The sequence below is a fragment of the Phacochoerus africanus genome, chromosome 2 (genome assembly GCF_016906955.1).
Source record: "Phacochoerus africanus isolate WHEZ1 chromosome 2, ROS_Pafr_v1, whole genome shotgun sequence".
NCBI lineage: Eukaryota > Metazoa > Chordata > Mammalia > Artiodactyla > Suidae > Phacochoerus > Phacochoerus africanus.
Window position 1 is genome coordinate 207,432,437 of NC_062545.1, and position 24,923 is coordinate 207,457,359.

Sequence of the window (24,923 nt, forward strand, 5' to 3'; positions counted from 1 at the left end):
AGATTCAATGTGACCTCCATCAAAGTTCCAGTGGCATTTTAGAAAAAACCCAAATTTGTATGAAACTATGCAAGACCCTGAATAGCCAAAGCAATCTTGAGAAAGAACAAAGTTAGGAGCATCAAGCCTCCTAACTTCAACCTACATGCAACTCATATGACTCAATAACAAATCCCCAAATAACCCAATTTAAAATGGACAAAGGGCCTTAAGAGACATTTTCCCAATGAACATTTGCAGATGGCCAACAAGTACATGAAAAGGTACTCAACCTCATTAAACATCAGGGAAATGCAAACCCACAAGATAGCAGCCACACTTGTTAGAATAGCTACTATCAAACAGACAAGAGATAACAAATGCTGTTGGTGGGAATGTAAATTGGTACAGCCACTACGGAAAACAGTATAGAGGTTCCTCCAAAAATTAAAAAGAGAACTACCAGCAATCCCACTTCTAAGTATGTAACCAAAGGAAATGAAAACAGGATCTCAAAGAGATATATGTTTTCCCATGTTCATTGCACCATTATTTGCAATAGCCAAGATATGGAAACAACTTAAGTATCGATAGATGAAAGTATGGATAAGGAAAATGTGATACATATATGTGTTTGTGAATATATATATATATATATTTTTTTTTTACTTACACAATGGAATATTACTCAGCCATAAAAAAATAAGGAAATCCTACCATTTGTGACAACATAGATGGACCCTGAGAATATTATACTAAATGAATTAAGTCAGGCAGAAAAAGACAAATACTGGATGACATCACTATATATGGAATTTTAAAAAGCCAAATTCAGAAACAGAGAGTAGAAAAGTAGTTTCCAGGGGCTGAGGGGTGGAAGAAATGAGATGTTGGTCAAATGGTACAAGCTTTCAGGTTACAAGAAGTTCCAGGGATCTAGTATACGGCATAGTGACTATACTTAACAGTACTGTATTGTATACTTGGAAGTTTCTATGAGAGTAGATGTTAAATGTCCTTTCATTAACAATAACAATAAAATGACAATTATGTGAGGTGAAGGATGTGTTTACTAATATTATTGTGGTAAACCTTTTATAACATATAATGTATCAAATCATAATATTGTGTAGCTTAATCTCATACAATGTTATATGTCCTATCTCAATAAAGTTGTGAAAAAACAGAAAAAATCATAATTAAGAGATCAGTACCAAAGTTTTAACAATTGTACATATTAAATATTAAAAACAAATTATACTGCTCTATGTGTTCTCATTAAAGAAGTAAGAAATTTATATGCCTAAAACATCTTACTAAATCTTACTTAGCAAGTACATATTGATAATTAAATGATTTAAGCTTCTGGCTAAATGTTGTTCTCTGGCTGGTATTTATTTATCAGCTAACAAAAGCCATTGAGAAGACGGAATTGGGCATACAACTCTCACATACAAGCACATTAACAAGCCTATATCAGGCTCAATCAAACTGAGAAAATACTTCTAGAAATTTCCCTTGTGTGTTTTATTCAGTTATTAGGAGAATTCAAAGCCTCAGGTCTGCCACATATATTCAGCCCAGATGCTCAAAGCATTTGATTTTACTCCAGGGCAAAATTCCATATTCACGACTAGATCTAGAACAGATGGCCATTCCACCTCTTCTATAATCTAGCTGTGCCCTATGAATAAATGAAAAGACTAAGGGGAACACAGATTCCACAACAGAGCCAGAACAAACATTATTACTATTAATACTACTAATAATATTTAGTAAGTAGTTTTGTGTACCAGATAGCCTCATGAGCTCTGCACAGAATGAGTCCTAGTGATGTAATGTTCCATGTAGGAACTGTGTACATTCTTTAACTATGCTCATTAAGTGACTTCGTGTCTACTACCATTCTTTTTTTTTTTTTCTTTGTCTTTTAGGGCTTCACTTGAGGCATATAGAAGTTCCCAGGCTAGGGGTTGAATCAGAGCTGCAGCTACCAGCCTATGCCACAGCCACAGCAACACCACATCTGAGCTGGGTCTGTGACCCACACCACAGCTCACCATGACACCAGATCCTTAACCCACTGAGCGAGGCCAGGGATCGAACCCACGTCCTCATGGATTCTAGTTGGGTTTGTTACCACTGAGCCTGATGGGAACTTCCTCCAGTATCATTCTTGAAGCAGATATAAAATTAATCCTCAATAATTATTCAGGAGATACATGATACCTGCTACTACTATTGTTACTACTATTACTACTAGTACTACAAGGTGACACTCAGATAACACTTTGGGTATACTGGGCAATGTTTTCAGCTTTACCTACGGTAACTTATTTAAATCTTCTCTTCAGGTATGTTCCATTATTACACTCATTCTACAGATAGGGAAACTGAGGTACAGAGGATCACTTGTCTGAGATAAGAGAACCACAGACTGGCAAAGCAAGGTCTTAACCACAGAGTTAAGGAAAGGACTCATGAAAGAGGAAGGCACTGAGCTAAATCTGAAGGATTTAGAGCAAAGAGTAAAGCAGGAAGGACATATCAGGGAAAAGGAGAGCTTGAGTAAAGGCAAGACTGAACACTATCTGGGTGAGAGTTGGAGAGTAGTGAGAAAAAAACTGAACTCTAAAGAGGACAGTTTCAAGTCATGGAAGGTCTTAAATTTTTAAAAATACTAATGCAGTAGTATTTAGGAAGTCACTTATTGTATGCTGCCACATGTGGCATCTCCTGAGCATTTTCACCCCATCCTGGGGCCAGGCCTCATGGGTGGAGAAGGATGATACTAACCCATTCCTCAGGCCCAAATATCCAGTCTCTGCCAGCTAAGCATTAGTTTGCTTGTGGCCCTTTATTAAAGAAATGGATTAAGCAGCAGAAGCGGTAACAATATCAACCATATATTGACCCCAAAACACAATCAAATAAAACAAATGTCAAATTACCATTAGAAGTCATGAGTGCTGGAGTTCCCATCATGGCTAAATGGTAATGAACCCGACTAGTATCCATGAGGTTATGGGTTCAATCCCTGACCTCATTCAGTGGGGTAAGGATCCAGGGTTGCCGTGAGCTGTGGTGTAGGATGCAGACGTGGCTTGGATCTGGTGTTGCTATGGCTGTGGTGTGAGCCATCAGCTACAGCTCTGATTTGACCCTTAGTCTGGAAACTTCCATATGCCTCAGGGGTGGCCCTGAAAAAAAGTCATAAGTGGTGAAGCGTGCTATTAAATACTAAATGGATGTATATTTTGTTATATAAGTTCAATCCATAAAAGCAATGTTGGGCTTTAAAAAAAAAATCACTGTTTTCAAAACAGTATTAATGCATAATACCACCTAGTTAAGTTGTTAAACGCAGATAACTGGGCCTCACCCCAACCGCGATTTTGATTCCATAATGCCCAGAATTATGCATTTCATTTAAATGTAACAGAATCTGTTGATTCTAAAGCAGGCAATCTAAGTACCAAACTGAAACAACAGGGAAAAGTTCTGAAAGAGTACTAAAAATACTTCATCCATATCTGTTAGCATTCTCCACTATAGAATCTTTAATATGTTACTCAAACTAAAAAGTCATGAAACCATGGTAATCCTGAGTTTATCTCCTAGGACATCTACACCCTATATCATTGTTGGTGAAAAATATGAAGGACTGATATGTCACTCTTGAACAACTAGAGATTAGGCATCCACATATCATTAAATATTATTTATATTCTTACACATAAGTAAAAAGTTTGTTTTATAAAAGATAATTATTTTTAGCTGTTCCTGTGGCTGTGTAAATTCCTGGGGCAGGGATCAAATCCATGCCACAGCACTGATCCAAGCCACAGCAGTGACAATGCTAAATCCTTAACCTACTGAGCCACCAGGGAACTCCCTATTTTTTAAAAGATAATTTTTGCTAAACTATTTTAGGTGAAGAAGTATACTCATTATAGAGAAAATATCTGCAAATGATGCAACCAATAAGGGATTAATTACCAAAATATACAAACAGTTCATGCAGCTCATTACCAAAAAATCCCAAACAACCCAATCAAAAAGTGGGCAGAAGGTCTAAACAGACATTTTTCCAAAGAAGATAAGACAGATGAACAAAAAGCACATGAAAAGATGTTCAACATCGCTAATAATTAGAGAAGTGAAAATCAAAATAACAAGGTACCACCTCCTACAATCAGAATAACCATCATCAAAAAGTCTACAAACAACAAAGGCTGGAAAGGGTGTGGAGAAAAGGGAACCCTCCTACACTGCTCATGGGAATGTATATTGGTACAAGCACTATGGAGACTAATATGGAGGTTTCTTTAAAAAACTAAAAACAGAGCTACCAAATGACACCTCAAACTTACTCCTAGACATATAAATAGAGAAAACCATAATTTGAAAAGATACATGCACCCCTATTCACTGCATCACTATTTACAATAGCTAAGAAAGGGAAGCCACATAAATGTCCATTGATGGAAGAATGGATAAAGAAGATGTGGTACATATATACAATGGGATATTACTCAGCCATAAAAAAGAATGAAATAATGCCATTTGTAGCAACATAGATGGACCTAGAGATGATCATAGTAAGTGAAGTAAATCAGCAAGAGAAGAACAAATACCATATGATATCACTTGTATGTGGAATCTAAAGAAATAAACTTATTTAAATAGAAACTTATTAAAATGGAAATAGACTCATAGATTTATAAAGCAAACTTACAGTAACCAAAGTGGAAAGATGGGGGCAGGGAATAAATCAGGAGTTTTGGATTAACATACACACTACTGTATACAGAATAATCAACAAGGACCTACTATATAGAACAGGGAACTCAATATTCTATAATAACTTATGTGGGGAAACAATCTGAACATAAATATAAATAAATTTCCTCCTATATGGGGAAAGAATCTTATATATATATATATATATATATATATACACACACACATATATAGAATCACTTTGCTATATATCTGAAACTAAAAACATTGTAAACCAAATATATTCCAATATAAGATAAAATCAATAAAATAAAAAATAAAAATAAAAAATAAAGATGTATATCCATTATATATAATGAAGGTCATGAAACTTTATCAAATCTATAATAATCATATATTTAATCATAAAATTCATTTCTATTTTAAAAACTTCTGGTTATCAATTCTTATTTTTATTTAAAATTTGTTTTTCTTTTTACAGCCACACCTGCAGCATATGGAGTTTCCAGGCTAGGGGTTGAATTGGAGCTGCAGCTGCAGCCCTACATCACAGCCAGGGCAACCCCAGATCTGAGCCACATCTGCAACCTGTGCTACAGCTTGCAGGAACCTCAGATCCTTAATCCACTGAGTGAGGCCAGGGATTGAACCCATGTCCTCATGGATACTAGTTGGGTTCGTTATCTCTGAGCACAACAGTAACTCCTATGTCAAGTTCTTAACCCACTGAGCCACAACAGGAACTTCCAATTCTTATTTTTATAAAGGACAGATTCAAAGACTATTTCAGGAAACATAATTAGCATCATAATAAATCTTATAATTATGTATTTGATATTTTATATATTGGCTAATAATGCAACAAATACAACTTTAAACTTAATATAAAATAGGAAAACAAATGTTTATGAAGCTAAAAGTCAAAACAAAAATGGCTCTACATCATGAGTAAACTTATGACAACATTCAATGAGAGCACTTATCATAAGTTAAGCAGTGAGATTCTCAACAAGCATTTGGGAGGAATGACATTTTGAATCTGGAAAAAGTAAATTATGATTAAAATACTAAATTTAAATTAATACTCTGCAATCATTTAGAGTCCTCTGAGGCAAGCATTATTGGTCTGACTTTACACTATTTGAAACTTTCATTGAAAGAGATCATTCGTAGATATTTTTAAAATGAGAATTCTCTCAAGAATCTATGTTCTCCAAAGAAACAAAGTAAGGAGTTTGTTCTAACACAGGCATAAAATGTAAGCTCCTATTTTTAGAGGAATAAAGAATATAGCATTACATATAAGATCCAGTTATCTGTCATCTTATATTCAGTCTATAAGCCCAGGAATGTTATTTCTTATAAATAAGATCAACACTCGGGGGGATAACTGATTTGAGAACACTAATACATTAATATATATACACAATAATTATATATATATGTAAAGCAAGTCTAGTTGAGGGTTATCTGAGAAAGAAGGGAGTGGGTGATGATGTTATTTTATTTCATAGAAGGACACTTAAACCTTGATTTTACAAAGATTCTATAAATTAAAAATATATCTTTAGGTAAATTTCTACTGTTGTGATAATCCAGTTTTCAATAATGAATGCCATCTGAAGGAATAAGTAGCAGGAGGAACCTAAACTCAACAGACTAGTTAAAAAAAAAAAAAAGAAAGCTGTGCTTTCAGGAGAAAAGGGGAAAAGTAAAGAGTTATTTTCTCACAGTGGTCAAATTGTCTTAGTTCTTATTTCTAAAGGCCAATTATTAAACTAATATTAAACTATTATTAAAATTTCATATTCCTAATATAAATTCAATTTGATTAGCTAGTGATCATTACTGCATACCAACTCTTTGCAAGCCACTATGGCACATGTTGGGAGGTAGAGATTAACAAAATATTGTCTGTGACTGTGATGATGGTTGCACACACCTGTGAATATACTAAAAACTATTGAGGAGTTCCTGTTATGGCTCAGTGGTTAATGAATCTGACTAGGAACCATGAGGTTGAGGGTTTGATCCCTGGCCTTGCTTAGTGGGTTAAGGATCCGGTGTTGCCTTGGGCTGTGGTGTAGGTTGCAGCTGGATCCCGTGTTGCTATGGCTTTGGTGTAGGTCGGTGGCTACAGCTCCGATTAGACCCCTAGCCTGGGAACCTCCATATGCAGCAGGTGCAACCCTAGAAAAGGCAAAAAGACAAATAAATAAATAAAATAAAAACTACTGAATTGTACTATTTAAATGAATAAAATACGTGTGCTGTATGAATCCTATCTCAGAAAAGCTATTTAGAAAAAAGAAAAAAATCAAACATTGCCCTTGACCTGAAGGAACCCATCATAAATATAATGGCAACAGATTGTTTGCAGATTATAAAACAAGGCAGAATAAAAGTCATGAAACAGGTGTAAACAACTCACAATGGGATTAAAAAGAAAGGAGCAATCACCAGGTTCCCAGCCCTCAGCACCTCCTGTCTCTGAAACCAGAACTGCTTCCCTGTGTTTTGCCAGAACAGTTAAGGGAGGAATACTGGCTGACTGTGCGGAGCAGAAGTACTGACCAGAGATCTAAAACTCCTTGCAAAGACTTTCAAACAAAGCAGCCATTTTAGCCTGGTATCCTCTCCTCCCCCACTACCCCCAGCTTTGGTGGTTCCTTCTGCAGTCATGCCTGAGCCTTTCTGGGATTCTTCAGTGGTCAGATTATTTCTAGATGGTACACCCTTGGTAGGCACTTCAGTTGGTCTTCCTTTTTCCTGCTAAATCATTTACCATTCCTCTACGCATTCCGTATCTGACAGGTCATGGACTGGGGTTCAGTGTCTCCTAACTTCAATGATGAGGGAGCAGGTTTCTGGTTGTTCTTGCTTGGATGATTTTTAAAAGGAGCGTGGAATGGAAAAGACTCAAATCTTTTGTCTTAAAACCTGTCTTGATCATGTGATTGACACAATTTCATAACTAAACTGACATTAAGAAAAGAATTAATAATAGAGTAGAAATTTTAAAACTCAAGTTATAAAAACAAATCTTTTATAGAGAGAATTTGAAGAATGTGGCAAGTAGGGTAGGGGAAGATGCTCTGTGGTTTAGGAAAGCAGAAAGAAACTTTCAGGCACTCTCCAAATCATCTGAAGTCAGCCACTGCCTACTCTGCCTGAAGTAAAGTACAAATTAGTAAGGAATTCACACCTTCACAAATATGGTGAACTCTTCCACTTTCTCATTGGCTAACAGCAGTTTCTTCTGTGCAGCTTCTAGGGCCTGCTCACTTTGCATTGCAAATCTCTGAAGATGCTTCGATGCTGCTGTTTCAATTTCTGCCATTGCAGATTCAGTCTCATTTATTTTTGATACGAGGAAAGTAAGCCTGAGATCCTGCAAAAGATCAGTAACCACAGAATAAACAAAAAAGTTTCTGAAACATATTTGGAAGTCAGAGATATCAGATAAAAAAAGAGTTTCACTATAAGGGAAAAGAATCTGAAAAGGACTGGTTATGTGTATATGTATGATTGATTTACTTTGCTCTATACCTGAAACTAACACAACTTTTAAGGCAACTATACTCCAATACAATTTATTTTAAAAAAAGGGTTTCTTTACTCTCTATATATCTTGTATTTATTTTTATTTGAGTAAAATTGACAGCAGTTTTTGTTCATTTTCAATGAATATCCTGAGCACACATTATCATACATTTATTGTCAAAATAAATCTATGCTTTAAAAAAATTATATATCATTAAAGATATGGAATCTATTTTAGACCAAATGATTTCATATATCAAAGGGAAATATTTAATTGGTTTATAAGTTTAGGTGGACCTAAAAATTTATATCCACTTATATAAATGCCAGTTCTTAATAATCATTTTTATTTATTAGAAAAAGAAAATGTTTCTGTAATACAGCAGTACCTTTAATAGTAAACACATTCTTAGCCTGTTTTATGTAGCAATATAAATGTTATTTGCAGTTATCTGAAACATTTAAGTAGCTCATAGTAGTTTTGGGGAGAAAAAAAACGACAACTTTAAAAATGAAAAAGACATTGATTGTTACATTCCCCCTCTAAGCTAAAATGTCCTAAATCATACCTTTTTTTCTAGCTCCTCTTTAGTTCTCTGATACATCTGTTCATACTGTGACTTCTCTTTCACAGCAACACTAAGTCTTTGCTTTAGTGAATCAATTGATACCTTCTTGTTGGAACACTCTTCAGTTAATGTCTTCACCTACAAAAAAAGCATAAAGATAATTATTATTGGTAAAATCATGCTTGCTCTATATTATGTTTTATCAATGGAAACCAAATGAATACATGAATAAGCCTAGTTTATTTTTTCATAAATGACAGCAAATTCAAGTAAAAGATTTATAGAACTCATACTATGAATAACACTAACAATTCTTCAATCAATAGAAAAACCCCTGGGAGTTCCCGCTGTGGCTCAGTGGTAACAAACCTGACTAGTATCCCTGAGGATGTGGGTTTGATCCCTGGCCTTGCTCAGTGGGTTAAGGATCTGGCTGTGAGTTGTGGTGTAAGTTACAGACACAGCTTGGATCCTGCTCCTGCATTGCTGAGGCTGTGGCATAGGCTGGCAGCTGCAGCTCTGATTCAGCCCCTAGTCTGGGAACTTCCATGTGCTGCAGTCATGGTCGTAAAAAGAAAAGAAAGAAAGAAAAACCCCCAAACTGCACAAAACATTATGAATATTGGTATGTGTGGTCTTTCACCAAATAATGTAATGTGAATTTTAACTACGTTAATTACTAGCCTAAACTTCCTTAAGCAGAAGATGGTTGGTTTTGATTCTTAAATAAGCCAAAGTCATAGATAACTTTTGTTTGTTTTCTCTAAGATAAGTACAACATGTACTTTTTAGAATAAAGTTAAATAAGTAATACAACATATTTGTAATACACTTCATAGAAGAGCAGAAGAAAATACCTTTTCTTTTTTAGTTTAATGATACTAAAGATATATGATTACTTACACAAATATTATAAGACTGTATCTGAAATGATTATTGAAGTTTAAAAAAATGAGCAAAATTTAAGGAATAGCATTGAAAAAACCTACAGGAAGTTGTTATAATTCATAGAGGGTGTGTGTGGAGGAGAAACAGAAAGGAAATATGTATGCATTTGTCTTGCTTATGTAAAATCTTCTCTCTTAAATCCATCCGAGCATTACTTACATTTTTATCTCCAACAAGGAGAGTAAGGGAGATGCTCTCTGTGGAGTGGATGACATTTAGTGAATGCCAAAGTACAAGCTGCTTTATGAGTTGTGTAAATAGCACCTTTTAAAATTTTTTAAACAAAAAATATCTCTTAGTCAGCAAATTGCTGATTTCTACTCTGGGATCAAATATTATACAACTATTTTAACTACGACTCTACCTAAGTACACTGAGTTAAGTGCATACAAGGAAAAAGGACACTTAAAAAAATCATGGTGACTGCTGTACAATAGAAATTGAAGAAATATTGTAAATCAACTATACTTTAATAAAAAAAAGAAAAAAATTGTGGTGAGGACACTTTTTAAAGAACTTCTGGTAGTTACAGATTATAATATTTTTCATTTAAAATATATGCATGATTTGATCATTATAAATAGTACTTTTAAATAAAAGAAAATGTTGAAGAAAATGGAATTATGTATCCCAGAACTATTAAAGATTTTTAAAAACAAACTTTATCTTCTCATGGTATATTTACAAATATATAAAAGATGTATGGCTATGCTATGTGTGAATTTTGGAGTCTTGAATTTTAAAACACATAACGTAGTTTCAGAGCAAATAATGTAATTATGTAACAATACACATGTATTTTATAAATGTTTGCTATAAATTTTAAGATTGAATATTTGCATTAAGAAAGTAAATACATGGGCAAGTGATATTTTTAGTGGCAATGAATAAAAATTGATACCTTTTTTTCAAGATTTTCTAGCATTTCATTAATACCCTCATTACTTTCCAAATTTACTTTCTGTCGAAATTTCAAGTCCTCTATCAAATGTCTTTTCATTGTTATATCTCTCTCCATCCGAGACATTCTTAAAAGAGAAAAAGGCAATTTTTTAAGAGTGAAAGAAAATACCTTAAAAGTGATGCTATTTTACATATTATCCAATGCTATACCTACTATTGATTTTTAAATGCTATCCAATATTCATGAAATTGCAAATTAATAAAATGCATGGGATAAGATATTATTCCATTAATATTTTGAATACTTGTAAAATCCACAATCCAGTGGCGACTTGGTAATGACAATATTTTATATATATATGTTCATTAAAAAACGATGGAGTTCCCGTCGTGGCGCAGTGGTTAACGAATCCGACTAGGAACCATGAGGTTGCGGGTTCCGTCCCTGCCCTCGCTCAGTGGGTTAACGATCCGGCGTTGCCGTGAGCTGTGGTGTAGGTTGCAGACGCGGCTCGGATCCTGCGTTGCTGTGGCTCTGGCGTAGGCCGGTGGCTACAGCTCCGATTCAACCCCTAGCCTGGGAACCTCCATATGCCGCGGGAGCGGCCCAAGAAATAGCAACAACAACAACAACAACAACAACAAAAAAAAGAGAAAAACAGAGAAAGATTAACAATATTTATAAAATTTAAAATTATTATATTTATATTCCATTCTTGCATTGCCTAGAAAAACCAAAGTAATATTCAGAGATTATCAAAAAGTGTAACACTGATAAGAAAAACAAATCTTTAATAAACAAGTATAAAATATGATAATGTCATGTAAAGACACTAAAATTAGGCAGGACATGTTCTAATTTAATATCATATGAGATTGAATTGATAAAACAGCTTAAGATGAAAACATTCACTATAAAATGTAGACACAGCAACAGCTACTACTACTACCACAATAAGAACCATAACAACTAACATTTATTGAGTGCTTACTACATGCCAGTCACTGTTGTAAGTACTATACATCTAATAACTCATTTAATCCTTAGAACTTTATGAGTTAATTCTGTTAAAGTGAAGCTCAGGAGTTCCCGTAGTGGCTGGGGAAATGAATCTGACTAGTATCCATGAGGAAGCAGGTTCGATCCCTGGTTAAGAATACAGTATTGCTGTGATCTATGGTGTAGGTCACAGACACAGCTCTGATCCCGTGTTACTGTGGTTGTGGTGTGGGCTGGAAGCTACAGCTCCAATTCAACCCCAAGCCTAGGAACTTCCATGTGCTGGGGGTGCAGCCTTAAAAAGACATACATAAATAGATAGATAGATAGATAGATAGATAGATAGATAGATAGATAGATAGATAGACAGACAGACAGACAGACAGAAGCTAAGAGCTAGCAGGTAATGCAGCCAAGATTCAAAGACTGGTTTTCTAAAGTTCCCACTGGTAAATAGTAAGAAAGACCACCTCTTAAACAAGCTTCAAGATATTCTGCTTAAAAAAGTAACCATTTTGTCTAATGGTTTTATCTATTAATATCACTTTTAAGTGAACTTTTACTTATAATGCAGTATACATGTACATATATGAGATATATGTATCTCAAATTGTGAATTTATTAGAATTAGAATTCTTTATAAACACGTTATCATTAAGTTCTGGTATACCTATAAAAGATACAAAAAAAATTATTCTGATTCTGTGAGACAGAACATTTTAAAACCCTTTTTAGTACAAACATATAAAGTACAAACTTTTATAATCCTCCAGTTATTTTAAATACAAACAAAACTTTCCTTTTTTCCACCCTATCTTTGTAAGCTTAGGCATTAAATCCAATATTTGACTAAACCTACAGATATAGTTTTAGTCAAATAACTACCACATTTTAAGTTTTCTGTTCATAGTTTCTAGGCCCTTAATTGATACTTACTCAAAATTAAATACGTTTAAGAAGGAAAATCTAACTTTATTCTTACTCTAATTAAAATATAGTAACTCTCTTGCCATTAACCCTATTATATGTGATAGTCTTTAAACTTTCATCTTATATAGGCTTAAATACAAAATAAGGAAGGAAAGCAATTTTTAACATGTTGGTATTGTTTCTTGGGTGCAGAGTTATTCACCACTAGGTGTCACCAAATACAATGGATAAAAACATAAAGCACTTACTTTTCATGCATTTCCTTTATGTGTTCTTCTTTTGCTAGGAGTTCAAATTTCAGAGACTTCAAGTTTGATGATTGTTTAGTGAGTTCATTAGTTGCATTCTAGATTAAAAATACACATAAATATACCTTTGAATCTTGATCTAAAACAGCATAAAAATGCCATTCTCATGAAGGGTAATATATATTGCAAAAATTAATTATAATTAAAATGAACACAAACATTTTTAAATTCTTCATTTCATGTGTTCTAGTAGGAATACCATGGCACACTAAAATTTTTATATAACATGCCAAAATCATAGATGAACACCACCGTATGATAAATTGCTAGAAGTACACACTCAAAATACATTTACAGGAAATACGGATTGCCCTTGTAAAATGTAAATGTGTATGTGATTAAGTATTTTTTGGTTTAATGAGATCACTTAAAACTAATTCTAGATTTACTAATAACCTGTTACAGACTAAACATAGTCACATACTTTGCTGCTCCTCCCATCAAGAGGTGGAATCTATCTCCCAAGCCTTTGAATCTGGTCTGGCCTATGATAGGCTTTGACCAAAAGCATGTGGCAGAAATGACACCGCAATTATCAGATCCCGGGCTTAAATTCTTATAGCCCTCTTGAAATGCCACTCTGGGATCACCTTCCAGCAAATATGGAGGAAAGGCCATTTGGAGGAGCACTGAGGTACCCCAGATGACAGCCAGCAGACCCATCACCAGCTTATAAGTGATGCTCTCTTGGAATATCTAGCCTACATACATCCTTGGTTTAGAAGAATGCAGGCATATGAGTAAACCCAGCAGGCATTAGCAAAAGAACTACTTGCTGAGCCCACAGATCATAAGAAATCATAAACTGTTGCTGTTTGAGGCTGCTACATTTAGCTTTTTAGGATAATCTGTTATACAATAATTGATAACTGATAGAAAATCTTATGAATACTAAATACTTCCTTACTTGAACTTATTATTAATACTAATTATTAACACATTTATACAAAATTATTATTTTTTTGAAAGCAGAACAGCCTTGTGGTATTTGCTGTCTGCATAGCCTAGGCTGTCTGCACAGAGGTAGTAACTAGAGTGTTAGGGAACCCTACCTTCCAATTTAGACTCAAGTTCTAAAAACACATGTACTTTGAGATATTACTTAATCCTTTGATAGTTTGGTTTTTTTACTGTAAGATAATGTGGAAATACATTAATTCATTTGTTAAATTTTAAAAGAGTAAACTAGCATAAATATAATAAAATATGATAACAAAATATTTGGAGTAGCTACTTGTAAGTAATTTTTCTAATAACTATAATCAATTGTTTCTATAAGAATTATTTCCAGTTTGATTTATGCTAAAATGTATAAATCCAAAAAGATGAAACCATAATCATACAACATAAATATGAGGCAAATTCATTAGACAGACTTTAAATATCTCATTGGTATGGCATAAGTAAATTTAAAATTTACACTAAATCTCTTATTAATTTTCTTAAAAACCCAGGGCTACCTCAACATGGCAGCTGTATTGAATGTTAAAAGTTTTGGTTAAGTTTTGTGTTATGTGATCCATCATATTTACATGTTTATAGGGATGTATGATGTGTTATTTCTAGCATTGACAGAATAAGATAATCCACGCTAGTGAATTTACCAGATAACTGAAGCTTTAGCTTTAATCATTAATCTTAAATTCTTTCTGGAATGACTGTTGATTCATTTAGAAATATAATTTATGATTACATTAAGCTAACAGTGATACTTTAATATAATATTATAAATATTATCACTATATTAATTGTCACTATATCTAATATATTATCACTATATCATTATGCAGTGATGCCTTTAAGAACTACAATGATGTAAATGGCTACTTAGCACTATTCTAAATGTTCCCAGGCTGCTGTTTTACTAATTTTGTATTTTTACCTTAACATTTTTATAGTTTCTTTTTTTGTAAATCTGGGATCATAAATTCTTGTTCCTCTCATATTTCTGCCTAAAAACATTCATCCTACTCCTTAATATACATACTTCTAATTTCCTACTATTGAGGTGTTTTCTGCTGAGAAGCTAAACAAATAAACTCATTAGAGCTATATTTAAAATAAAACAGGAAGTAGAGGAAGCCTGACAATATCTTCAATAGAATAAATTAAGTGGATTTTAAGATAGCTGTTTGATTCTTTAATGTTTTTAGATTCAAGCCTCTTATTTTAGGTGCCTTAAAAATACTGTAACTTTGAGTTATGGATAACTGAGGGATTACAGAATTATAATAAATAAAACAATGCCATCTTGATAGATACTTTTGCCAGACAACCTAAATCTCACAGCTATTCTGTTCAATCCTAAAAAATTCTTTTGCAGTGCTTAGAAAAATATCCCTGCTTTAGACTTCTGGAGAAGCTAAGTAATTTCCTCAGTCAAGTCCCACAAGAAGTTAATGGACAAAGAATGATCAAAACCCAGGTCCTGTCACACTCTTCCATTTCCTACAACATAATACTTACCTGCAGCATGACAAAATCTGGAGTAAAACACATATTCAATATGTCATAGTGGTAATAATCTATCTTGCTTAAGCTTTCCTATTTTTTTATTAAACGTTTAAAAATTTTCATAATAAAAGCATAGATTGGAGACAAATGATTTAAGTTCTAACCTTAGCTCTATCACTTAGCTGTGTGAACTTGGACAACTAACTTATTCACTATGCCTCAGTTTTCTTAAGTATATCTACGACTTTACATAGAAAAGCCTAATATTAATTAGATAAAATAGCAAATATGTATGTAGACGTGTAAGAGATTCATATCTAATCATTTTTTTATCTAAGCATGAAAAAAGTTAAGTAGAAAATAAGCTAATTCTTAGAAGTGTTAATAGAATTGATATCTATTATGGACTGATTTGTGTCCCCACCCCATCCCCAGTACTTCAAGATGTGACTGTATCTGGATAGAGCTTTGAAGGAGGGAACTACAGTAAAATGAGATCACATGGGTGGATCTTATCCAATATAAATGACCCAGCAATGACTAGTGAGGACACAGCGAAAAGGTGGCCTTCCACAAGACAAGAGGGAGGCCTCAGAAGAAATCAAACCTGTTGATACTTTGATTTTAGACATCCACACTCCAGAACTATGGGAAAATAAATTTCTACTATTCAAGCCACCCTCTCAGTGGTATTTTGTTATGGCAGCCCTAGCAAACTAATACATTATCAAAAAAGAAATGTGTAGTATCAAAGAGCATTATATACTTAAAAGTATCTGGTCTTCCAGAATATTTCCGTATTAAAACACGAAATAAGAGAAAAGTAAGATTTATCCTTTTTGTCCTTATGTAGCTCAGTCAGTGTTCCAGTATTCCAGGTTAGAACTGGACAATGTCACTTCAAACTTGTATCAAGTGAGATCTAAATTGCTTTAGGCATTCTCACCTTTGTGACTCACATTCTTTCAAAGTGAGAGACATTTTATATATGGGTAAAAACATACCATAAGACACACATGATGCAGTTTATTCCACTTTCAGAGACAGAAACACACTTTAGGAGAAGATATAGGAGTTCCTACTGTGGCACAATGGATTAAGAACCTGACTGCAGCAGCTCAGGTCACTGTGGAGGCACAGGTTCAACCCTGGTCTGGTACAGTGGGCTAACAGATCTGGTTATGCCATAGCTGTGGCTCAGATTCAGTTCCTTGTCTGGAAACTTCCATATGTCATTGGTGTGTCCATTAAAAAACAAGAGAGAGAGAGAAGATATATAATAGCACCAAACTTGCATAACTATTTTTCCTCACATTTCTATTATATAAGGTGTTTAAACTTATAAAATGTATTTGTCAAGGCAAGTTCTGCACATAAAAACTTGAGAAGATGGTATTTAAGAAGCAACTAAATTAATACCAATGGGTATATCTCACTATTATTAATAGCAAAATATTTTCAAGCAAGAATACACAAATTTACTTTAAACTTCATTCTAGTTTAATCCTATTGGTAATCTTCCATTTAAAGATGTTATTAGAGAGCACACATACATTATTTTGAATTGAAACAACTGAGTCTAACCTGACAATTCTATATCTTAATGCCCTCTTAACAGTCATGGTTATTCCATTCTTAATGTGTTCTGTGTATTTTCAACCCGATTTTTCTTTTGAGTAACTCTCCTTATAGCTATGGTCCCATATACAATGTCCTTTTACCTTCCAGCTAGCAATCCCCACAGAAGAAAATAATTAATATGTAAGGAATTAAGTGAGCTTCTTTTAAGAAGCAAGAAAATGAACTTCCCAATTAAAACTCACAAATCCCACTTCTTACAAGATAACTCTCTTTAACTTCTAAGGCCAGGCTTACCTTTAAGTTGTTGACTGTTTCACCTGTACTTAGACACAACTTGTTATAAACAAAAGGTACACTGCTTTTTATTCTCAATCTCAGGTTTAACTTGTTGAAATCTATTAAACTAACTCACCTTAGATTCCTCTCCCTCCCCCAACCCCCCTCCTCCTTCCCCATCTCCAACCAAGAACTACCAAATTAAAATAGTAGCAAGTGTGTATAGGAAGGTAATTCTATTTAAATTGATACATTACATGTTTGAAAGGAATTCTGTTCATTGGAGGGCAGAGAGAAGTTGAATAGTGGCATAGAAATGACAATGGCCAGTTTCCATTATATCCTAAGTTAGGATTTCATAGTGTCTTGTCATTTTTTCAGAGAACAGTATTTTCAAATAACTAGATAAGAATCTACCAAGCTAAAATAGAAACATGAGGTCAAATGTAGTATTAATAATTTAGGGATTATTTATACCATAATTTATCTTTATTAGAATTAATTAGAATTGATAAAAGCATGTCTCTAAGTATTCAGTAGATTAATATATATTTTTGTCTTTAATAAAATTTATAATCACCTTGAGTTTACACTGCAATTGCTTCATTTCCAAATCCACACTCCTTGAAGGGCCAAGTGATGTAACTTGTATCCGTGGAACTGTTATATGGGCAACTTCTTCTGCCAAACTTGTAATTTCAGATGAGGACTCCAATTTCTTTAGTAAATCTTCTTTTTCTTTCCGAAGCCCAGCCAAATCCAAGTTTAGCTTCTTTTTAAAAAGAAAATAAATATAAATGTATTATGCAAGTAATTGCATTTAGCCTAGCAATTATCAGCATCAAATTCTACAGGTAGGAAAGTACTAAGAAATTACTTATCAAAATAATTACTATAAAAGCTTTACAAAAATTAAAACATCTACCAGTCTTTGCCTAAGGTTGTAGGGTTTGGAAAGGTTAAAACAAAATAGACCAGCTATACTCAATATCTTTTGGTTGGCTAGTCTTTACTCATGATGTGCTATTTCTTTGCCTTCACAGAAACGTGGGCATGCCAGACATTCACATATTTGATAACCTTGACTTCAGGGCTGATGTACTTAACTAGTAAAAGCCAAGCTGGAGCAGGATGGGATAACAGATGTTAGTTGTTTATTCTACTGGGTAGGTCTTACCACCTTACATAGCAGCCAAAATGCTTCTCATTTAGCAACATAAATGTTAAGTCCAATTAGCAAAAGAGGCTTATTAGAGATTTAGTTCAAATAAATAGCATACAAACAAATTTGCTCAGTTTTATGCACTTGATTGATAGTTGATAAGCTCTCTTTATAATACTGAGGTAAACTGCGCTGAACTCCTTATATTTTAATTTTTAATAATGTAAACATTTTACTGTCAATGACAGTGGTAATGCTTTTATGAAACAGTATAAAAATACTGTCTTAATGTTAGCCCCTCTCATTCACCAATCTGTAGTCAGCAGAATGCCACCAAGCTGCAATGGCATAAAAACTTAGAGATCCTTAAGAGGATAACTGCACTACTATTTTATTATTCCAAAGAAGCTTATAATATGGTAGTTTAACATAAGGAACAATTAGACAAAATGGCACCCAAGTCTCTCAGAGGGGGAAAAAAAATCTTTCTTTGTTAACAATTCTAATTAAAACAGTAAAAGATGTAGCTAGCATGTACAGTAATAAACATAGGACATAAGTTACCTAAGTATTGATATATTTAAACAATTTCTAAAAATTATACAAATAAATCTATAATTACATAGGTATTGTGTATACATGCATATACTATTAAATATTTATCATAAGTTCAAAACAAGGACTTGATATATTTGAGATTAAATTTTGATGAAATAAAAAGTATGTTTTGGCCAAAAAAATCTATTTCTTTGGCTGTATTTTAATTTTGATATAAAAAGCATAGTTTTTTAGATTTTCCAGGAAATAGTCATTTGTGAATTGTCCCAAAGTTACCAAATAATTATACCTAAAAGCATAATTTCCCTAAATCTGAAAATCTTCCTGGTTATCAACCAAGGTTGACTACATCTCCTTCCCTGTTTACTAATTCTCTGTGCCCAGTCAATTTTCAGGTTCTATAAATTACGTAATGTTTCTCCTATTTATTCCTTTCTGCCACTTTCCTAACGAAGACTCTCATTATCCCACTAAGACCATTGCAATAGCCCTTCCCCTACCGGCAACCTTTCTCTACCTTCAAACTATTTTTTATACAACTTCCCAAAACAACACTGACCTATTATTCCTTTATTCAAAACCCTTCAGGGGTTCCTCAGCACAGCAGAATAAAGCTCAGATGTTTGCAGTTATAATAAAGCTCTAAAAGGTTTAGCTTCGATTTGTGTTTCAGTCAGACATCACCTGCAGTCAAACTTGCCTGCCCTTCCCAAAACCATTCAGACCATTTCTACATCCATGACTCTATACATGGCATTTCCTTCTGCCAAAATTTCTCTATTGTTTGAAGAGCAGCTTGGTTTTTCCTCCTTTATGAAGACTTCTCTGCTGGTTTTCTTCTCTCTTTTTTTTCAACCAAGTAGCTTCTCTAGTCTCTTAGCTCCACAGCACTGCCTGTTTCTCAATGACAAACCCTAGTAAATCCTGGAGAGGACTGTGCCTTTGTTCACGTGTGTATCCACCCGACCCCACCATGGTCCCGAAAAGCGATGCCTTTTGTATGAAGAAAGGTTTCAAAACTTCAAGTCTATTTGTACCACAGATGGTGTTATAAAGACACATATAGATTTCAGCTTGTATTTATAATCTATTATTTTATTACAATATAAATTAAAATATATTTTATTAGCAATGTAGTATTATTAGCATTTATATAAATAGCATGCACTGGAACATTTACCAATCTTAAAATTAATGTTCTGCATCTAAATTAGATCTTTTTGAGATTTTAATTTGGTAAGATATAATTCACGACTACAATTCTTGGTGTAATTTCAGGCAAAACAGAAACTAAACTTTTTTTTTTTTTTTTTTTTTTTGCTTTTTAGGGCCGCACCAGAGGCATTTGGAGGTTCTCAGGCTAGGAGTCAAATCGGAGCTGCAGCTGCTGGCCCATGCCACAGCCACAGCAATGTGGGATCCGAGCCACATCTGTGACCTACACCACATCTCACGGCAACGCTGGATCCTTAACCCACTGAGCGAGGCCAGGGATCAAACCCGAAACTTCGTGGTTCCTAGTTGGATTCCTTTCCGCTGCACCACGACTGGAACTCCAGAAGACTAAATTTAAATGAGGCTCTTTTCTTCCTATAAATAGCCTGGTGGCTTCTCTTGTTTGTTAAACTTGTATGCCATTAGATCTATTCTTTGCACAATGGCAGATCCTGACACTATAAATATATCCTTCATTGAGGAAAGACCAAGACAATAAACATATTTCTCTAAAATATAAGTATAGGAGTTCCTGTTGTGGTGCAGTGGAAATGAATCTGACTAGGAACCATGAGGTTGTGGGTTTGATACCTGGCCTCCCTCAGTGGGTTAAGGATCTGGCATTGCCGTGAACTGTATTGTGGGTCGCAGATGCGGCTCGGATCCTGCCTTGCTGTGGCTGTGGCATAGGCCGGCAGTGACGGCTCCTATTGGACCCCTGTCCTGGGACCCTCCATATAACAGGGGTGTAGCCCTAAAAAAAGCCAAAAAATATATATATATATACACATAGTTGACTTCAATTTAATGGTGTAAAAATTCAGTAAATGAAGAAATACTGAAATTATGGACAAAGTAAACCAAATGACTTAGAATGTATTAAAATATAAATCATGCCTTGATTAAATTATTTTAAATCAACAATCTTTAACATTTCCAATGTTATTATTTATGCCTAGAAATGCCACCAAGTACCTGTCAAAATAGAGGAAATAGGCACATCATATATTCCATCAGTGTGGAATCCTTTGATTATGCCTTAGAATTTTGGACAAGTAATTACATAGCTCTATTACTAACTTCTCTCAGTTTAAGCATTCTACTTCTTATGAGAAATTCTACAGATGAGACCAGAAGCATAAATAACTTTCTTTTGTTTATGCTGGTTTGGAATGTAAGAATTTTGCAGTGACCTTGTTAGAAAGTGATTACACTGTAAAATCTACCAATAAATTAAAATTACTCTGAAAATCATTATTTTTCTCTTGTATCAGAAGGATGAATCCTATTTCTATATTATTACCTTTCCATTTCCAATAATTTTTTTTTTCTTTTTATGGTTACACCCACAGCCTTTCTAGGTTCCTGGGCCAGGGGTCAAATGGGAGCTGCAACTGCAGGCCTACACCACAGCCATGGAAACACCGGATCCAAGCCACATCTGCAAGCCACATCACAGCTTGCAGCAACACTGGAATCTAACTCACTGAGCAAGGCCAGGGATCAAACACACATCCTCATGGACCCTATGTTGGGTTCCTCATGTGCTGAGTCACAAAGGACTCCCAAAGATTTTTAAATATTTAAGTCATATTATTATGAAACCATAAATAATAAAACACATAGAAGAGTCATAATTTCTGGATTCTTTTTTTGTTTTTTGGTCTTTTTATCTTTTTAGGACCACACCTGTGGCATATGGAGGTTCCCAGGCTAGGGGGCCTATGACACAGCCACAGCAACACAGGACCTGAGCCATATCTGTGATCTACACCACAGCTTACAGCAACGCCGGATCCTTAACCCACTGAGCAAGGCCAGGGATCAAACCCTCATCCTCATGGATGCTACTTGGGTTCGCTAACCACTGAGCCATGATGGGAACTTCAATAATTTCTGGATTCTAATTTGAGGCCTATCACCTACATGATGTTGAGCAAGCACTTACTTTGTTTCTCTTTTTAAAAACACAGTTGATGCTTTCTTAGCTAGCAAAAGTAACTTTGAGGGCAGAATTAAAAAAAAAATCTGTGATAGCATTTGGTAAATTTTAAATTTACAATGTTAAGGAGTTTCATGGTGATTCATCAGGTTAAGGATATAGCAATGTCACTGCTGTAGCTTGGGTTGCTGCTGTGGTACAGATTTGATCCCTGGCCCAGGACCTACTGAATGCTATGGGTGTGTACAAAAAAGTAAAAAATAAAAAAAATGAGTTTACAGTATTATTGTTAGCATTATTATCTTGTGGCCAATGCTACCATACAGAGTCTAAGAAGTGTCCTAAATGCTGAGGACCTGATTATTAAAAAGCTTTGTTACATACACAAACATGTACACATATGTACATCAAAAATCCTATAATTTCTCTCAGGGCAGAAACCTTACTTTGTCCTAAGTGAGAGTTATTTGTTTGCAGTACAAACTCATTGGGATTTCCTACCAGGCTACAAACTCACTGAAGGCACTTGTATTATTCTCTTTATTTCCCCAGCAGTGCAATTCCTCTACACATTTTAAAAGTCTATTTCAGTTCAAAAAGTGACGTCAATGAAAATAAGCACTGAGATTTGTATAGACATATATGAAGTCAATTTTCCTAACTAAAGTTTACAAAATAGAATTTAACACTATTAAAATTTACAAGGAGACACTAGTTATTAATTATTTATTTAAATATAACAGTGTAAGTTTCTTAAAAAGAAAAGAACCCTCTAAGCAACTGTAAGAAGAAACTTGAATATATTATTCATTCTTCAGTATGGAGCACTGCGGTAGGCAGAATTCTTGTATGGCCCCCAATGGCCCACGCCCTTGTATATGAGTAGGATCTATGAATATGATAGGCTGTCACTCCCATGATTACACTATTTGCATTATGTTATATGCAGGTGTAAATTATGGTTCCTGGTCACATGACTTTGAGTTAATCAAAAGCAAGATTATCCTGGCTGGTCCAAGATTATTAGACTAATCCAGGGCTCTTCCTGAGGTCAGAGGTTCTCCTGCTGGCCTTGAAAAAGCAAGCTGCCATATTATGAAAGGACTACAGAAGGCGTATAAAGTAAGGACCTACAGAAGACCTCAGGAGCTGAGAGTGGTTCTTTTCTTTTCTTTTTGGGCCTTGCCTGAGCATATGAAGTTTCTGGGCCAGGGATTGAATCTGAGCAGCAGCTGAGACCTACGCCACAGCTGTGGCAACACTGGACCCTTAACCCATTAGCCAGGCCAGGGATTGAACCTGCACTGTCACAGAAACAACAATGGATTATTAACACACTGTGCCATAGCAGGAATTCCTGAGAATAGTTCTTGAGCAAGAAAATAGGGACTTCAATCCTATGACTCCAAGGAACTAAATTTTTCCAACTAATACAAGAGCTTGGAAGGAAAGCCTGAACTCCAGAAAGAAAGGCAGTCTAGCTGACACCCTGATTGCAGCCTTGTGATACTCTCAACAGAGGACTCCACTGAGCTGTGCCTGACTCCTGACTGTAGAAACTGTGAGATAAGGAGTATATATGTTGTTTCTAAGCTGCTAAACTTGTGGTAATTTGTTACATGGAAAACAAACGAGTCCCAATTTTTAAAAAAACCTTTGTTGAACCTATTCCTTTTTCCTATTGCCACCCTATCTTCACTTAATCAAGTGTCCTGGACACCCTAGTATACAGTTTATGTAGTATCCTCACTCTGGGCTTTCTTTTCCTCATCCATAATTTTGTGCTTAATTTATTTCTTCAAATGCTCTTAAAAACGGTTCCTTTTCCATGCTATAAATAAAAATTGCCTCTTCTAGGTCTGCCTTTTGTATTTTAACTGCTGAGCAAAAAGCCACTGGTTTCCTTTTGCTGCTCTCAACTGTAATCCCATGAACAGGGTGGATATGCATCCTGTGATGTGCTTTCATTAATTCTCTTACATGAGAGTTCATTCAGAATTTCTTTTATCCTGGGCCCATCTTGATATTTTGGGGAAGATTTTGATAGCAAACATCTAGATTCAGGACCTGACTCAATATCTATTATATTCTTTTTTATTTTACTTTTTTGTCTTTTTAGGGATGCACCTGCAGCATATGGGGGTTGCCAGGCTAGGGGTTGAATCGGAGCTGTAACTGCTGGCCTACACCACAGCTCATGACAACACCAGATCCTTAACCCACTGAGCAAGGCCAGAAATTGAACCTGTGTCTTCATGAATACTAGTCAGATTTGTTTCTGCTGAGCCACAATGGGAACTTCCCAATATCCATTATTCATTCTTTTTATATATACAATGTAGTAGACACTGTACTAGATCTATGTTTGCAAGATAAAAATGTTATAACTATTGCCTTTAGGTAGCCACCATCTATAACCTAGAAATATATCACAATAAGCTACAGTAGTGCTATGGATAAACAAACTAGGGAGCTTACAGAATTGCTGCCACCATCAAATCCTGTCTGGTACATGCTAGTTATAGCCAGTTTCCTTCCATGCATCCCTCTCAATATGTTTTGTCAAATGTTTCCTGGAAGCTAGCTATAATGTTAAAGACCATGACTTAGATGTACAACCATCCTGTTTTCCAAATTCTGCTCTAGAGTAGGTTTCTGCCAGAACCCTGCTGAGTAAACTCAGGGTAGTCCTGATGGGATGGAGGGTTTCCTCTCCGACAAATGTCCTTCTAAGCAAACATTTTAATGTTCAAAAATGAATTATTAGAAAAAATAAAACAGGGCCCATGGAAAATATTCTATAGCCCAAGTG

The 24,923-nt window shown here is 34.7% G+C and overlaps 1 protein-coding gene across 3 annotated transcripts in view; it reads right to left on the minus strand.

The window, feature by feature from the left end:
- CNTLN (centlein) overlaps positions 1-24,923 on the minus strand; it is a 324,720-nt gene that overhangs the window by 32,553 nt on the left and 267,244 nt on the right. For all 3 annotated transcript variants that reach the window (XM_047767606.1, XM_047767607.1, XM_047767604.1), the window contains 5 exons: positions 17,815-18,006; positions 12,864-12,961; positions 10,684-10,810; positions 8,835-8,972; positions 7,928-8,113 (listed from right to left, as the gene is read on the minus strand). In XM_047767606.1, the coding sequence (XP_047623562.1) occupies positions 7,928-8,113; positions 8,835-8,972; positions 10,684-10,810; positions 12,864-12,961; positions 17,815-18,006 (741 nt within the window). The remainder of the gene's footprint in view (positions 1-7,927; positions 8,114-8,834; positions 8,973-10,683; positions 10,811-12,863; positions 12,962-17,814; positions 18,007-24,923) is intronic.